The sequence below is a fragment of the Macrosteles quadrilineatus genome, unplaced genomic scaffold (assembly GCF_028750875.1).
Source record: "Macrosteles quadrilineatus isolate MER2022 unplaced genomic scaffold, UCM_ALF_1.0 Scaffold_6__1_contigs__length_79288215, whole genome shotgun sequence".
Classification (NCBI taxonomy): Eukaryota; Metazoa; Arthropoda; class Insecta; order Hemiptera; family Cicadellidae; genus Macrosteles; species Macrosteles quadrilineatus.
Window position 1 is genome coordinate 20,849,390 of NW_026542599.1, and position 18,917 is coordinate 20,868,306.

Consider the following 18,917-nt stretch of genomic DNA (forward strand, 5'->3'; position numbering starts at 1 on the left):
TGCAAAAAGATAAAAATGCACATTTAATTTGGATCTATTATATGTTATGAAATATCTATTTTCGTAGTCCGCCATTTGTTTCTTTTATTCGAATAAATACCATTTTGTGAACTTCTGCAAATAAAATTATTGAGTTCGTATTTTATATACTGGGCTTGTAACCTTAAATCATAAATCATAATAAAATTTACACGTTAAACGTCATTACAGAATTACATTGTAGTGGTAACGCATTTTTAAATAGAGCTACTGAATTTAAATAAATATATATCAATACATTATAAAGTGGTAGGCCTAATGTATTCATGGATTGCATTAAAAGTTAGTCTATGCATAAATACAACTTGTAAATTTCTTTTATCGTAGGCTATTGGTGTAGAACCCGGGTCATCCTCTTAATTTTGTTGAATTATTATTAATTTTACGTCTTTCAGTAGGCCTACTTTTTAAAAGTCTGGAGTTTTGCTCCAGGCTGGTTCTAAATGGACCCAGGCGTTCTTGTTTGTTACAATTTGTTACAAATCCAATTCACACATTAAAATGTCTGACGAACTTAAAAACTTAAAGGAGCAATGTTTCATATACCACGAAAAAACAAAACATTTACATTCGAATCACTTTTTAAGACAATACTACTTTAGAATAAAAGATAGATTCAGGAGAATAATAAGAGAAGAGAAATCAAAGGCCGTATTAAATATCATCGAGGAATCCGACAATAGAACCAAAGGAATCTGGAAAGTTATAAATAATAACAGACGGAAAAAAGGTGAAAGGGGTATAGAAAGTATTAATTTAAAAACTAGTTTTGGTGGCATTGATTCTGAACCCAAGGATGTTTGTGAGAAACTCAATCAATTCTTTATTAAAACGGTTGGAAGTCCGTTATGTGTCACAAACAACGTCCAAAACAATAGTATAGATAGAAATACAAGCTCTTTTTTCCTAAGACCAATTAATCCAGATGAAATAATAAAAATTATACAAAGCCTTAAGAGTAAAAGGTCTGCTGGAGTAGATGGGATACCACCAAAACTAATAAAGTCAATCTCAGACTTAATTTCAACACCGTTAAGTCACATAATAAATAGCTCGTTTGCCGAGGGAAAGTTTCCTAGCCAGCTAAAATTGTCTTTGGTAAGGCCAATCTTTAAGAGCGGAGATAGAAGTTCTTGCCATAACTACAGGCCTGTAAGTCTAGTTTCGACGTTCTCAAAGGTTTTTGAGAAAGCAGTAATTAGTAGGCTGTGCGATTTCCTAGAGAAACACAATATATTAGTTGGAAAACAGTACGGCTTTGTAAAGAACAGTTCGACAACAAAGGCCATACTCAGCCTCATAAATAAAGTAGTCAAAGACATTGATTCGGGACAATCTGTGGCTGGCATGTTCATTGACTTGAGTCGTGCTTTTGACTTAGTTGACCATGGTCTTCTTCTGGGAAAAATGCATGATGCTTGCATTAGAGGCATTGCTCTTGATTGGTTCACATCATACCTTAAAGGAAGAAAGCAGTATGTAGCAATCCCTGCCATCGATGAAACAGGTCTTCTAAAGTATCATCGTTCTACTGACGCCTCAGTCACGATAGGTGTGCCCCAGGGTTCCGTCCTTGGACCGACCTTATTCCTTCTATTTATAAACAACTTGCCCACTTGCGCAAACAAGGCAAACATTTGTCTGTTTGCCGATGATACATCTCTTACTGTATCCAGTCATTCTACAGAAACACTTGAGCAATCGATTTTTCTTGAATCTAATAGCCTGCTCCAATGGTGTGAGGATAATCATCTTGTCCTAAATGCAAAAAAAACCCAACTTCTCCAATTTAGCATTTCAAATCATCAAACAAACAAAAAACAAGGAACATTTAGCTTACTGTTGGGTGAAAATGAGATCCATCCCTGTCAAGAGGTTAAGTTCCTTGGTGTGGTCCTTAAGATGAAAATCTTAACTACCACAAACATATCAAACATGTCACAACAAAAATATCAGTTGAGTTGGTATTTCCATGCTACGTATGCTTAGCCAAACAGTAAATTCAGAAGTCCTCCTGTCTGCTTATTATGGTCTTGTATATCCATATTTATCCTATGCTGTCCCTGTCTGGGGTAGTGAAAGTGAAAAGACGAAGTTTCTTTTCCGACAACAATTGAAAGCCATCCGCATCATATTTTCCCTACCTAAACGTCAGTCCTACAAAGACATTTTCCAAAAATTCCGAATTCTAACCTTCCCATCCATATACATTTTTGAAACACTATCCTTCACCAGAAAAAATATATCTTCTTTTTGTTCACAGCTCAACAATAGATATCCACTTCGTAATTCTTCCGACCTTGCAATTCCTAAGCACTCAACTTCATTCTTCCAAAAAAAAACTTTCAATACAGTGCCGTCAAGCTTTTCAATAACCTTCCTCCTTCCTTAAAGACCGAACAGGATTTAAATAGATTTCAGAAAAAACTAAAGAATTTTTTGCTGGATAATGCCTTCTGCAGCGTTCGTGAATTTCTTTGCCCTAGAACTGGTGGGGCCTAAATATAGTAGCATAGTTGACCGTTTTAATTTATACAAGAGAGTTTTTTTTGTTATGTAAATATTGTATTTTATTTTGTTTTGTTGAGGTAGCTAATGCATTTTATGTTAATTTTGCTGAATAAACGACTTATGACTTAATTCTTATGAATGGTGGCCATAGCTAAAATTACTTGATCTTATCCAAAAACAAAGCTATTGTCTATTGTGTAGCTCAGTACTGGGGAACGGTGAACCGAGCAATGGCATGGTATAGTTTATATCGATTGTGAAAGCAATATAAAGGAAACCCAACACTCAAATCAGGAAAATCCGTCAATTTGTTTATTAAGAATCGTGAATTAAAATAACCCTGTCACGTTTTATTATATGAATATTATATCTTCTCCTATTTTTGACTAGTGGTGCTTAGGTGTACAATCTAAAAACGGTTTTAAAACATGTAACATTATTGCTAAAAAATTCAACACATTTTAGAATTATGCAACTATTTACTAGTAGGCCTACAATGCTTTGGTTCAAACTATTAGGCCTAGATAAAAACTTAGTCTATGTCATCATATTTGTACACGTAAGTTGGACATTTCAACGACGAACATTTAATTTAAAATCTATGAATTAGTTATGAAAGTTACGATGGTTGATGGCTGTATTAATTAATGGTTTTGGTTTATTACGACATTACAATTAAATCTGTTTTCCGTGTTTAAGAACTTGCGTGTATTTTAGCTTAATTTCGTAGAGGTTTAATTATTTAGTACCAATTAAACTAAATTTTAAATATTTTTCATATTCTATTATTTTATTTTATACTGATGGCATTTATATTTAAGATCGAAATCATAAACATTTAACTGGCCATTGTACAGTTTAGTAAAAAAACACTTTTTCATGATTTTTTAATTGTCTTTTAATTACTTTGGGCTAGTTATCTGTTAAAAGTGGAATTGATAACAAAAAACAATAACATTTACTGTATCTTTATAGACACTGACATTTTGAAATACGGCAGTGTACGATTATTTTGTCGTACAAGGTTGGCAACGCTTCGAGCAGTGGGTGCGGCCGGGTTAGCGACTTCCAGAGTTAGCGAATTCCGCCGCGAGACAAAATCGAGTTAGCGGGTTCCGGAGTTAGCCAATTCCTGACTGAGATGGTTAGCCAGTTCCAGAGTTAGCCAGTTCCGACACACGACCGAGTTAGCGAGCTCCTGAGTTAGCCAATTCCTACGTCTCTTGTGGTTATGTAGCAACGTAAAACTACCTGGTATCAAATTGCGTGTTTTACTGTAGTAACGCTCTTAAACCTACAAATTGGCATCGATGGTTTGGAGTTAGTTAGACACTTTCATAAACAATCAAACACTATCATACCCAAAAGTGTGGGTATTTATAAAAAGTATAAACAGCACTGTTATGCATAGTTCATTGGATTTGTCATGACGGGTGGCGTCGTCCTGTAATCCAGCTACTAGGAGGTCACGAATTGTGGATATTTATAGGGATGCACTGTGGATGCGATGCTCACTGGTGTGGATTAACGTCCGCACTAGTGAGTACTACGACTATCCGTAGTACTATCCTGATAATTAGACCAATTCGTAAATTACAAGGAAAAATGTGGTTCGGATTCCACTATAAACTGTAGGTCCCTTAGTTGCCATTAGCTGTATGGGCTATTAATTAACAGCTGTGTCTAAGGAACATGTCGGCCTTAGTCACTAACAAGACTACAAGATCGCGCCACTCATCCTACACTCATCCTTCACTCATATTTGGGTTAAAATACGCACATAGTGGCGTCCCCATCTTAAATAATTGATAATTGATTGATAATCTAATTGAGTAAAAGATTGTGGCCATCACTGTTTGATTAGGGTTTTAAAAGATGCTTGGTCTAAATGATGGGGGTTAATATAAGAATTCAATCTGTGAGAATCATTTTCCCAAATTTCATTACTTTTAAAATGTTTTTTATCATTATTTATTAGTTTCATTAAGGCATCAAAATTGCATTAGTTCTAAGATATAAATGTATCATATAATCTCCCAAGAATTGTTGAAATCTATATACAATATATTAATTTGATCAAATATTGCTAAATATTGCTAGAATGTAGGCTCTTATTGTGTTTCTAAAAAAAGTTTCTAAACAGTTTACATATATTTTCATTATTATTCTTTTTTAATTTATGCAAATATACATAGCCTATATGTATAAATCCGTTTTAGAAATATGTCTATTGTCAAAAAATTAATCCTTTTATTATTTGATTTTTAATCTGATTTATGAGAACAGTTTACGTTAGTCAATTGTACGCCAGCCGCAACAGACGGGCTTTTTGTCCATTGTTGTATTTAGTGCTAAGAAGTTATTTTTGTACAAATATTTGTAAATAAAAACAATTTTTCATTCATTCATTCCATCACTGTTTGATTAGGGTACAATTTATCATGGAATATGGTGAATTAAAAACCCACCTTTCAAAAGTGTACGCATGCACTAACATTTGAATATTTATCATTTTAAAGTGGTTAGGATTGATAATACTTAACCGTCGGTTTTTATAGATTTTATCAAAGACCAACAATAGTATTCAGTGAAAGAAACTAAAAGAAAAATTATATCAGCATAGCCTAAAAAGGTTTAAATTTTGTACAGAAGTGTACATGTACAGGGTGGAAAAAAGTCCCAGGACAATTAAATATTTCAAAGAGTAATAAAGATAGAGCTTCAAAACTTGGTACACAGTTACTGGGCGTTAAAATCATTTAAACACATTATTCAGTGATACACTACCTCCTCATGGGGATGGCCCGCAAGGAGTAAGAAGAAAATCTTAAATGTAAGCACTACTTGAGATAGCAAACAACTCTCAATTTCAACAAAAATTAAAATTTTGGAAAAACCAATTATCCAAAATCATGATCATGATGGTTTTCTTTTTTTTATGTGGTTGGTATACACATCATTTTAAAGGCCTTTACTGGTAGAATACAATGCCGCAGATTTGAACTCAAACGGACAACCGAGTCAAAAATGGCAGCTGTAAAAAAATTTCTTGTATCTGCCATTTTGAATTGGACAGCTGCCCTTTTTACTCAGTTGTTATTTTGAGTTTAAGTTTGTGGCATTGTGTTATACTAGTAGAGGCCTTTAATTAGATGTGCATGTCGAACTTTTGCATAGGTTTTTTATTTTCTTACAACTTCTAGCGGGAAGTTAAAGTATCATTGCAAATTCAATGCATCTTTTAATAGCTGTCATTTTAAACTGTATGAATTTGGCTCCCTAAAATATCAAATCAAATAAGTGTATGTATATGTATGTGTTTAGTAGCAATTATTTGATGAACCAAAAAATACACATAATACAGATACTACATTTCTATTTAAAATCAAAATACAAATAATAACTTGTGTGTAGCGTGTACTGTAGCTGATAATTACAAATAAGTATGAATGAAAAGTTGTTATTTACCCTTAGTTGTTATGAATACCCAGGAATTGTACATGTCTAGTACTGATTAGTCCTATTAAGCGTATTTTAACACATTTTGTTTTACAGACATAAATAATTTGTTTGGGAATCAAAAGCCGACAACACAAGAGTTGACGGAGGGAGTGACAGCGTTGAGACACATTCACATCGCTGACTTCTTGATGATGGGAGTGGTCACATTGGAACCTGGAGCAGTCCTTCGCAAGATATCCACCAACACGGTAAATTGTTCTAAACTGTATACATATCTACGAGGTTTTCCAGTTTAGGAGAGTGTCAGACGAGTGCACGAGGCTAGTGCTAATTGATTGGCGCTTATAAATTAGCCCCATGTAAACGCTCCATTAGCAAAAATAATAACTAGCACGCAAGTTTTTACTCACTGATAGTCGCTCTTAACATGTTTGATAATACTAGCCCTAGTGAATTGGCGCACCACTAGCGGGTTGTGTGCACTTCTAGGAGAGCGCTAGTGCTTATCGCCACTTGTCAAACTGATTTTTTTTTTACAAAATGTGTTTGATAATACAGGGCGTTTATAAAAGAATCATCAGGTTTTAAAACATTTTATTGACGCTAATGTTTAACAAATATGGTTATAAAACATATCAACATTAAGGAGGACTCTTAAATTTTTCATAGATACCCCTACAACTTGTCAATGTGCCGTCCATAAGCCGTGGAGCAAGTTTCCAATCTATGCTGTAAATTGTCCTATACCCTGGCTAGCATCGCTAGGTTGATTGATTCTACACGGCATTGCGAATTCGTCCACGGAGCTCTTGAAGTGTTTGAGGCATTGGCGGTATATAAACTTTGTCTTTTACATAGCCCCATGGAAAAAAATCACACGCCAAAATATCAGGGGATCTAGGGGGGCATTTGAGAAGGGTAAAGTCATTATCGTTACATTTGCCAATCCACCTAAGTTTTTAAGAGAACTCTGCGCGGCCACTGATTTTACTTTTTAATACATTTCCAGAGTTCTTAAACTGGCGATACCACCTTAAAATGCTTTGTTGTGTAGGAGGAGTCTGTCTAAAATGCCCCCAAAACTCACGCTGGGCAGTTATTAAAGATAAACTTGAGTCATAATGAAAAACACAAAATGTTTTTTTCTGGAATTTTAATCATTTTGAAAACCATGCAAACACGTCCAAGAAAAAACCAAGACCTGTTATTGAACAGCTGATTATAAAACTTGGAAACATGCTTATTAAGCACATGTTTAAAATATTAATGTGGAACATGAATTGGTTGAGGTACACGCCATTTAAACCTGATGATTCTTTTATAAACGCCCTGTACGTTGATTAAAAGAAACCCGTTGTATTTTGTTCTCTAGGCACTAACAAGTAACTTCTTTATGGTAAAATTACATCTCAGTTCTATCCATGTTTTTCAGGCATACACCGTGGTGGATGGATGCGCATGTGTAACCATCAACAAAGTCACCAAATATTTTGAAGCAAAGGATGTAAATAGAAGATTCTTCATCCCTAGAAGTGAGTAGTACAATATCTGTAGTATTGATTTAGGTAGATTTCTCATATAATCTAATCATATAATAATAATTAGTTTAATAGTGATGGATGGCCAAAATCTCAAAACCCAAACCAAAATTTTAAATATCAAATCTTTAATATTGATAACTAAACGGGAAACTATTTTATTTGTCCGATGAAAGATATGAAAAATATAGGTAGTACTAGTAAGCTAAAAAAGCTGATACATTTTTTTTAACTGGGAATACAATTAAAACTGAATAAATCAGACCACTGACCATGACGTAATAACTCGAATATGTATACAGTATGAGTAAATGCCCACTAGGCCTATAATAACTAATGCTTCAGTTATATACAGGGTGTCTACCAACCGGGAAATCCGGGAAAACCGGGAATTGTACTTAAATTTTTATTGGCCATGAAATGTACGGGAATTGTCCTTAAATGCCAGACAATGTCCTTAAATTTTTAATGGGCCATAATTTTATTGATCGCTAGTTGGTTAGGAGCACATAAAAGGTTTATCAGATGTTTGTTTACATTTTCATAATTTATTACTAGAGTAATTATGCAATAAAAATCCCATTAACAATCTCAAACCCATTAATATTTTATCACGACAATCAAGGGTCAAGTCAAGTACTTCTAAGAACTGTTGACTCAGCAGCTAGCTCATAAAAGTTATATCACTTTTATTCATTTACAACTTCTTTTTTTATTACTAGGGTATTATTATTAGATCCCAAACCTATTTTATCATGAAAATAATAGCTTTATAATGGCTGTTAAATTTCACTTCTTACTTGTACTTTTGGCTTGAAGATTCAATTTGCCGCGGCCAGTGCCTAGTGCCATAAAACTGTTTATGGTTTCATATTAAACATGTAAATAATCTACAGTCTTATTTTGTAAGTTAACCCCCTTTTTAAGGCCTGCTTGGTTTCAAATTATGTCATTGCATTTTCTGTATCTTTGTCTTATATTGTTGGCTATTCAGGTTTCAATGTTTTTTGTTTCCCATATATTTATTTATTGAGTTGTATGCTTTAAGCAATCAAAATCTTATGAACTAGAATGATGATAGTAACTTTGCTGCTATTATAACCTCATTGTTTGTTACTCAGTTTATATAGGCCCTCCTAAATAATTAGGCTTAGGCCTGGGTATTTTGATTCTTGAAAGAGCTGTAAAATATATTAAGAAAATGTAATTGAGCCCAAGATAAACAACTAATGATTGCTATGTGTCGATATTAACTTTACAAATGAAAATACAATAACCTTACTCTGTGCTTATTGCTTATTAATAGCCGCTTACCATACCTTGATTTTGTACTAAGAATTGAGTAACAATATGCATTAAAGATTTTTTTTTTTCAAAAGTAGTCGAGAACCTAACGTTGTGCCAGGGCGGATCATGCCAAATTAATCCGCCTGGATCGGATAAGCTATGTTATGAAGTTTACGTGACGGATGGAGATATTTGTCGCTATCGCAGGAGACAATGATTGCGTTTCTCTGTTACACTATAAAAGCTTTAGGCCTACCTAAAGTATAGGTAGGCCTATGTTTGTTTACTTTCAATAAATTTCTATTTTGTAATTTTTAACTCTTATCTATCATTATTTACTTTTCTCTCTCGTACAACTACAGTGAATAACAAGATTAATACAGTTTGACAAATCAGGAAAATTATTCGGTAGGCCTAATGACACCAACAAAGGTTACGGCAAAGTGTCCTTAAATGTACGGGAATTGTCCATGAATTTTTTATCCAGAATGTAGTAGACACCCTGATATATCCTCGTATAAATAGCATTGAAGTATATTTAATGACTAGCTGTCCCACGGGCTTTGACCTGTTTGACTTCATAAGCATTAATAAAACTATTTATTGTCGTAACGGTCTGGGTTGAATTTTGAGTGGCTTTTCATGGTTACTTCGAAGAACAACATTGGAATTAATAAGCTGTCAGAGAGTATTTGGGCCCTAGGAGAGTATTAAAATAAAAATGACTATCTCCACTAAGCCTGGTGTTATATTGGCTATATTCATGGAAAAAATCAGCTCTATTGGTCAATTAGTTTTCACGTTATTGACTTACTTCTAAATTTCATATCTATAATCTTTCATCCAAATCGTTGACTTGATCAGTAATGCAATCAAATTATTAACTCCCTACTTTGTTTCCCAGACATTATTTTGGACACGATACTTTTTTATAAAAATTAGAAAAAAATAAAGTCAATAAGTTCATGAATTATGCACTTAAAAACAAAATTACCCTATTCACACAATACCACAACAATAGACAATAGACAATTTCTTTATTTACATAATTCATAGAGAATAGTAATGCGTTAACAAATTTTTGATGGTTAACTTAAAACAAAAATTTAGTATTTGACAGTTCTCCTTGTGTATCACAGCTTTTTGTTGCTGCATTGTTCAAATTAGCTGTTACCATAAATTCAAACCAAAATGTAATAGTGCTGCTGCATCCTGTTGGTAAACCTTGTAACTTAATAATGCTGTTATTGAACTTCTTAAAACCAACTTACTAATTGAAACAGCTGGTAAGATTAATTAATTCCTTTTAACCCTCCAAGTGTCCATAGTTTAGGCCTTAATGTCCACCTATTTTTGGCGCATTTGCAAGGTTTTATTAAAACGGATCTGAGAAGCTTAAAACAATGTTAATTCTAATGTTCTATATACCATTTTGTTTGGAAAATCATGGGCTTCAATATTATATATAAAACATAAGGAACATTAAAAAAAAAAATTTTTAGGTAAAAAAAATATAATTTCGAAAATTTTCAAAAAAAAAATAAGTTCGCGCTCAATGAAATTGAATAAATTATAGGCCTATAAATATTTGAAAATAGCCACTTTGTTCTAAATTTTATGAGGATTACAAATATATAATAATATAAGGAAGTAGATTTGCAAATAAATAAGTTATGGGCAAAAAACAGATTTCAGTACATAGCGTTTAGCTAAGAATGCATAGCCTTAACCATAGCTAGGAATCTGGCTGATAATTTACATCAATATCACTACCTACTTCTTCAGGATCATCAACCAGCACTTCAAAACCACTTAAATCTTCTTATAATGCAACACGTATATCACTACTTTTGATTTTTAACACTAAAACAATGATAAACGTAATAAAACACATCAGTCATCGGTCCGAGTAACCTAGCTGTTTACAAATACACGCACGTCAGCTGTCTGCTACAATTACGATCGGCTCAGAGAACGTACAGCGCTGAGACAGACCTCTGGAGAAAGCTTAGAATATTACGGAAAGAACGATACCTAACTCGATCCAGTTCAATCCGATTCAGTCAGTCATAGAGCCTTCGCCGTAAACGATGTCTGCGTGTCGAAAAATCGACAAGTAACACTACACAAAGTGTGCTGCTTGTCGAATTTTCGTCAAGTAACACTGGGAGGGTTAAATATGAAAAATCATAATGTTAACATTGGAAACTCCTGAGCCACTTAGGCAGAGCCCAAAACTCTGGTCAGAATAAAAACTACGTAGTTTTCCTTAATGCCTAAAGAAGCAGTGTACCGTATTTCAGCCTCCTAGGTTAATGGGAAGTAAGAGAATTAGTGATGAGTGAATGAGTCTGTCAGTCAGACAGTCAGTGAGGGCTTTGCATTTTGTGTGTTTCGATTAATTCATAATTGTTTCCAGCTGTTCAGTAATTAATTTGTTAATTAGTTGCTCTATTTTTCAGATATTGATGTTTCCATCACCAACGAGAAGGAAGTTCCTTTGAAAATGGATTTTGTAAAGTTTAAGGGAGAGCCTTATTAGTTGTCTTTTTTTGTATTCTGTAAAATATTGTAAGTAGTGTTAGTATGTTGTAGTGTAAAGCTATTAAAATCGTATTAAAATGAAAAACTGTATTTATAAATTAGAATAGTTATATTGTTCGTGTTTGTAATACTTTAAGTATTACTTTTTTTATTACTTTGTAACCAATGAAATTAATTTCAATTTGTCAAGTCTCACTTCGATTCTATGTTTGAGATGTGTTTGTATCGTGCTAAAAATGTATATGTCAGTATTTGTGAAAAATGTTATGATATTCTACAAAACAGAAATACTTGTACTTGTTTAAAATTGTTGCTAGTCTGTGTGGTTTTGGAAGGCTTGAATAAGCTATGTGACAGACCATTTTTATTATTCCATTTTATAGTTTTGTTATTTGCTGTATAGCTGTGCAAATTTGTCCATCGTTCTATTTGTTTAGGCTATTCAATGCTCACAAATATTTGAACCAGTTAAATTTAAGTTGAGGTGAAATAACCTAAATGAAAAATTGTACAAACAAGTTTGTTGTGTTGATAGATTTATACAAGTTTTGGGAAAATGTTATAGGTTTAATATTGTGTTGTTGTTAGAATGCGGTAGCTTTATTATGAAATGTAAGTACAAAAGCTAAGCGTTATCAATGTATTAATGTTAAATTTGTAAAGTTTTAATTTTATCATCGTAGTTTTAGGATCTTTAAACAAAATAATAACATTGAACAGATTAATGTAAAAGATGTGACTTTTCATTTGAAAATATAATGTTTTTAAATATTTTTATATAATAATGCCGTTAATTCTTTTACACAGTTTGCGTCGCTGTTTTTTTTATGCTCAAGTTCTTAAACGCTTATAAACTCTTTAACAAAGATATATATTTTGTAATGTTCTTTATACTGTAATCCTTCTAAGTTTTTCTACTTTAAATTACCTGAAAGCACAAAAATACGTCAAATAGCACTTATAATAATATATTTACACGTTTACTGTTACTCACAAGACGGTAAATAGATATACAAGATGCGAAGTGGTGATCGATTTCGATTGGATACTTCAATCATCATCAGACCCAATAGGCGAATAAGTGTTATTATTTGACTATTTGTTGTGCTTTCAGGTAATTTAATAACACGTACGATGCTGATCAAAAAGTTATTTACTTTAAATTCCCTTGTAAAACTAATTATCTTCATAGTTCATAGGTATACAAGAATTTTATTATAATGATTGAAAACCCTTAAGTAAAAATTAGTGACACTTTTTGTTTGAATAAGGTACTGATCAGTTATCTGTTTTTTAACTATTGACAAAATAGTTATTGGATATATTCAAGATTATCTTACTCGTCTAATTTTAAGCAATACCCTATGCAGTCTCATTTGAAATATATGAAAACACTAGCTGTGTGCCCGTTCTACGCACGGGGATCTTATAGTAGTCAGTTGAAACCTTCTTATATTAAGATTAAGAACAGCAATTAGTTTGCATATTTGCAGATATGCTGGCAAAACTATTATATATAAACCTTCGCAAATACAGTATCTGACAGTTCAAGCCAAAATAAATGCTTCTCAATTAAATGTCACCCGGATCGTGTGGGTCCGATGTCCAATGATTAAACTAAAAAATGTTTTATAGATCCATGAAGCGTAGCCCTAAAGTAGGCCTATAATTGAAAGTTACTTTCCACATCGGTTAACTTAAACGTAATTAAAGTACTACCTCAACCTCACCATTTAACACTTTATTCCGGTTGACATTTTCAGTATCAAAGGTGCTCTTGTCCATTCCGTGAAACACTGAGAAATAAGGACATTAATGCGTTACCAACAGGCATACACACAACAATCCAAAAAAGGCCACGAACTATTGATACATAAACAATATCAATTCGTAAACAATTCATGATGTACAATAAAAGGTTAAATTACCTGTGTCCGCCAGTCGATCCTTGTGCTGTGTCCTATTACAGGATATGCATTTCGGCAGAATAAACTGCCATCATCAGTCCTAATATAAGTCCTTGTTCTTCCCCATTGGGTGCGTCTTGAAGTTTTGAAACACGTACACGAACGATATTACACTTAAATACATTACGAATAAAACATAAAACACGGTAGGCCTACTTTTATTGAGCTATTACGGACATGTAGACGCGCGTCGGTCGTGTGTCGAGTCTTGACTGGGGTCAGACGTTACTTGCAGAGTTGACCTTTGTCCTGTCTCTGTCCTTTGTAGCTACAGGTGGCGTTTCATTCAACTTTAACAATGCTTCGAATAATATGTTGGATTGTAGTGTACTTTTATCATTCAGGAGGTTGTGGGGGGTTGTTTTAGATGCTCTATAAATTTCATATTGCTCTAGTGATGTCATTATTCGACTTTTTCTACAAATGTGTAAAGGTTTTAAATTTTCATTCAGGCTGGAATAACTGTGATTGCTGTCAATTAGGTGTTCGGCAAAATTGGATTGTTGTGTTAATCCACGGATAAATTGGAACCGTGGATACAATACATCAAATGTATTGTAACTTGTAACTTACTTCTTAATTTGACAACTGCTCTGCATGAAAAATGTTTGACTCTTCCAATACATTTGTAATATGTCTACTGGAAATAAACATGTCTTATGTCTTAAACTATTTTTGGGAAGGTGTTCTTTAAACCTCTTAATAAATGGTCTGCCAGTCTGTCCAATATAGAATTTATTACAGTCACTGCATGTTATTTTGTATACTCCGGATTTATCACTCAGGTTTTTAACATTTTGTTGGGCTCTAGGTTTGAGGAGATTTTGGACTTTATTAGATGTTCTAAACGCTACAGTTTTTCCGTGTTTTTTAAATTCATTTTTCAAAGTTTGGGTGATTTTTTCTCCGTATTCAACTGAGACGAATTCTGTTTTTAATTGAGGCCTTGGATCTGTAGTCTCTTTACTAATTTTCTTTCTATGTCTGCTGATTAATGTGTCAATGATGTTAGGATTAAATCCATTATTGACAGCTATATATTTGATGACATTTCTCTCATTCTCGAAGTTTGCGGTACTAAGTGGTACTGATAGTAATCTATGTACCAAACTATTGTAAGCTGCTAATTTATGTGCTAGGGGGTGGTGGGAGGTTTCATGGATGGTTGTGTCTGTTGCTGTAGGCTTCCTGTATAATAGAACGAAAGTAGAAACCTGATAGTGCTAGAGCGAATGGAAACACTGCTATGGGCCTATTGGCTGTATGGTCTAGCGATTGCATCACACAGTGAGTAGAAACAGAAAGTGACACATTGGAAAAGCGAGTTTAGCACTTCCTCTGTTAAACCTCTGTTACAATCACCCACTGCAGTTGTGATTTTTTACTTTACACTTTACACAACCGCCATTGAAGCGCCGTCAATGAGTGGAAACCTTTTTTGTAAGCTATTGGCGACGATCATTTCAGTGTCACAGCCCTATACAACACTGATTCAAGGTCTTCTTCTTTCTGGTTGTCAAAACTCAAGAAACATTTTATACTCAAAGAATTTTTGGTTCCGATTTGGACGATGTCTAGTTATTTTATTTCATTTACGGTTACACTATTAGACTATATTATTGCACTTGCGATTAATTAAATCCGTTATGTAAGAAAAACGTTTTTAATCTCACTTGGTTGGGATTTGCTTTCAAAACGTGATTCGAAATAGTTGCGGTATTTGTAAACAACATTTGTAAACATGTCATTGACAGCTAGAAAAAATAATCTTGATCCGAACAGCTGTTCGTTATTTCATAGACGATTATGTGATAAAAATTAAACGAAAATTTGACAAAAATCGCACAAAACTGCATTTTTGAACGTCCGTAATTTTATTTACAAAGTAGTGAGGCTATATTTAAATCACTAAAGACACTCTCGCCAATCCAGTGAATACATTAAAATGACTTAGATCTTGATATGTACTCTGGTTTTCACGGAGAAGATTGCGTAAAATGCCATCTTGAGTGTTACAGACAAAGGGACAGACAGACAGACAGAAATTGAGATAAGACTCGTTTCTGCTTCTTTAATGTATAAAACGCAAAAATAACCTAAAAGTATATAATTCTGAGCAATGTACAGACAAAACTCTAATTTTATTTATAGATAAATAGAATATTGTGTTTAAAAGTTTCTGTGGCCAAAACTACCCTGCTCCCCTTTGAATGTGAACACTATACCACTTTTTCATATAGAAGTGATATTTTCATTGAGGTAAATCAGCTGTTGAAAACATGGAAAGATTTTGTCACTTTAAATGGAAACCTGGAATAACATTAACAACCATTCCAGCTGCACTGTTGAGACACCAAAAGTCAATCTCTTTCAAGTCGCCCCTCCATGTCTTAATTCTACCATTTAGCTCAACAGCAAAAATTTGTCAAAACCTCAATCAGCTGCAACATACACTAGGGTGGTCTGCCTGAGCGAAGCATTATTTAAAGATTGTCAATGGCTAAAGCAGCTAACAACCTACAATATGTTCCCTTTCAACAGATTCACCGTTTGTTTGCCCGATATTATTTAAGTTCTAAAGAATGACAAATTTATCTGATAGTTCATTTATTTAGTTAAGAATAAGGATAAGAATTGACAAAAGGTTATTAGACATGTGTATTTGACATTTCGTTTAAACGGTCAAGAGCTTCTTTCTTCTTTGCCCAAGATCCGTGTCTGTTAATTGACATCAATCGGTCTAGTGAAAATGGTGGATCCAGAAGCAGGCATTCAAATGTCTTAACTCTTGATAGGCCTACGTAGGACAAAGCCATATTCTGAAGATCCAATGTCCACAACAGCTTGGTCTACAGTTATACCTTGTGCTTTATGTATTGTTAATGCATACGCTACTTTGAGTGGAAATTGTTTCCTAACACAAGATAGGCTACGTTGGTTTTTTTGAAACTTTGGATAACAATAGGTATTTTGCCTTGATTTAATGTGGGTCCATTATATTTATCAAATTTCACCATAATACATAACGGAATTTCTGACATCGGAATGCGGTATTCTACTATATGCGGTAGAATTTATATTTGTTCTACAATAGTCAGGTCAGTTAATTCGTTCGGGACACTTGACACATCCATATTACGCGAACAAATCGGTGATTGGTTTGAAGCTGTTAGTTGTTGGCGATGACAGTTAGTGCAAGTGTAAAATTTTAGTGCATCTAATTCATGTTTGAATTGATTAGCTAACTGCCTATCATTATCAGCTTCTTCCGCCACTGCTTCGTCTGGTTCTTCTTGTTCACGAGGCCACTCTCTTACAATATTTGCATTATTGGTGCGACGACCAATATTACGACGTGGCCTTTAAAGCACGCTCAAAACAAATATAGCAAAACTGTTACTTCCATTGATAAACTGTTACATTTAAACTTTAACCTAGGATGAAAGTAAACATTGAAATGTAAACAAAACAGTTACAAACAATTAACATATGTTTATCTTATTTAAATGAAACAAGATAAACCCATATGTCATAAGCCCAATATAATTTTTCTTTCAACTTACATTAAAATAACAAGCGAAATTGCGTGACCTGTAACATTATATCCAGAAGGAAATTTGCAAATATTTTTTTACCAAAACATTGTGCTCAGTATTATTTAGCTGTTGGCCAAATTTCATATCAATTGTTCAAGCCATTACATTCTGATGCTCTTACAAAGAAGTTACAAAGTGAGGGAAAGTGAGCTTCGCTTTAAGCAGTAAAGTGTATAATTTTCACTTTATTATTTTTTTAGAATACTAGAGGACACTAAGTTACAGTTTACTAGCTGTACCCGAGGACTTTGCCCCGTTTAACTTCATATTCACAGTGCTCAATCACGTTCTGGTTGAAGTTCGTTCGCTACGCTCACTCACCTTTAGGTTGGAGCTCATTCGCTGCGCTCACTTGCCTTCTGGTTAGCTCATTCGATACGCTAACTCGCCTCCAGGTTGAAGTTCGTTCGCTACGCTCACTCACCTTTAGGTTGGAGCTCATTCGCTGCGCTCACTTGCCTTCTGGTTAGCTCATTCGATACGCTAACTCGCCTCCAGGTTGAAGTTCGTTCGCTACGCTCACTCACCTTTAGGTTGGAGCTCATTCGCTGCGCTCACTTGCCTTCTGGTTAGCTCATTCGATACGCTAACTCGCCTCCAGGTTGAAGTTCGTTCGCTACGCTCACTCACCTTTTGGTTGGAAATTAGCTGTTGTCATAAATTTAAAAGAAATAATAGAGCTGCACCCTGTTGGTAATCCTTGTAACTTTAATGCTATTAAACATCATAGAACAGAACCAACTTGTTTAATTTAAACAGCTGTTAAGAGTCATTAATTCCTTTAAAATATGAAAAATCATAAGGTTAACATGGGAAACTCCAGAGCCACTGTGGCGGAGCCCGAAAGCCCGATCAGAATAAAAACTACTTTATGGCTAGGCCACTGAGGATGCCACTTCATAGTAAGGGCGAAACGTCTGGCAGTGAAATACAACTGAAGACACGGTTGACGCCGAAAACCATCACCATGGATTTCAGTGACAATGGCCGCAAAAGCCTACGCATGAAAAAAAAAACTACTTAGTTTTCTTAATGCCCAAAGAATCGGTGTACCGAATTTCAGCCTACTAGGGAAATGGGAGAATTAGTGATGAGTAAGTCAGTGAGGGCTTTGCCTTATATATATTTAGATGAATAGTTTTTCTATATACTGCAATAACTTTAAATTTATGAAAATGAGATACTCGTGCGAGTTATTTAAGAAGCAAAATTTTTTATGGCCGCCATTTTGTTTTATGAATTTTAAAAATTTACATGATTTTGTTGTAGCTTTGTCTAGGTGACATGAATGTTTGTGCAAAGTTTCAATTTCTTATCTTTAACCACTTAAAAAAAAAATTAATAAGTGGAAAACCATATGGCGGCTGTGTGAGTACCTAAGGACTTCCGGACAATTTAAATATGATATTTGGATATGTTTCTAACCCGGGGAATTATGCCCTAAAATATCCGACACAAATTCGGAAACACCCAGTTTAATAAAAACACTACTTATTTACAACGCTTAAAAGATGATGTTTTCAGGAAAAAGCATTTAGCTTGGATTAAAGAATTGCATAGGGCAGAGTGTCACCGGAGGAAAAATTGCAGTCACAGCACCAATACGTATTTAAGTCTTTAGTGTGTATAAATTTATTGGTTCTGTGACTTGTCTACGACCTTTTCCTTTAGGTGAATTAGTGTGTCCTTTCCACCCTTATTAATTCTTCAATATTTAAAAGAATAATTTACCTACCTCAACGAGACTGCTGATAACTTACTTTGTTGTTTAAATTATTTAAAGTAGCCTAAGTTATTGAATGTTATAGGCCCTAATTGATATGCTAACCACTGGACATTTTATCATTGCAGATTACTGAGACTTCTTAGCCTAAGTTACTCTCATATTGACCTCAACTATACAAAATCTTTTTGTAATTTGTTGCAAAAACAAAAGAAAAAGAGACCAAAACTGTATCAATGCACGTTGTGTA

General features: G+C 34.0%; 1 protein-coding gene across 13 annotated transcripts in view; it reads left to right on the plus strand.

Moving 5' to 3' along the window:
- LOC128996636 (serine-rich adhesin for platelets-like) overlaps positions 1-12,213 on the plus strand; it is a 42,550-nt gene extending 30,337 nt beyond the window's left edge. For 11 of the 13 annotated variants that reach the window (XM_054422042.1, XM_054422043.1, XM_054422048.1 and 8 more), the window contains 3 exons: positions 6,106-6,260; positions 7,445-7,544; positions 11,300-12,212. In XM_054422042.1, coding sequence (XP_054278017.1) covers positions 6,106-6,260; positions 7,445-7,544; positions 11,300-11,379 — 335 coding nt within the window. In that variant the 3' untranslated portion in view covers positions 11,380-12,212. Of the gene's footprint in view, positions 1-6,105; positions 6,261-7,444; positions 7,545-11,299 lie in introns of all 13 variants that reach the window. The other 2 variants (XM_054422046.1, XM_054422054.1) reach the window with 2 other exon arrangements.
- Positions 12,214-18,917: the final 6,704 nt, after the last annotated feature.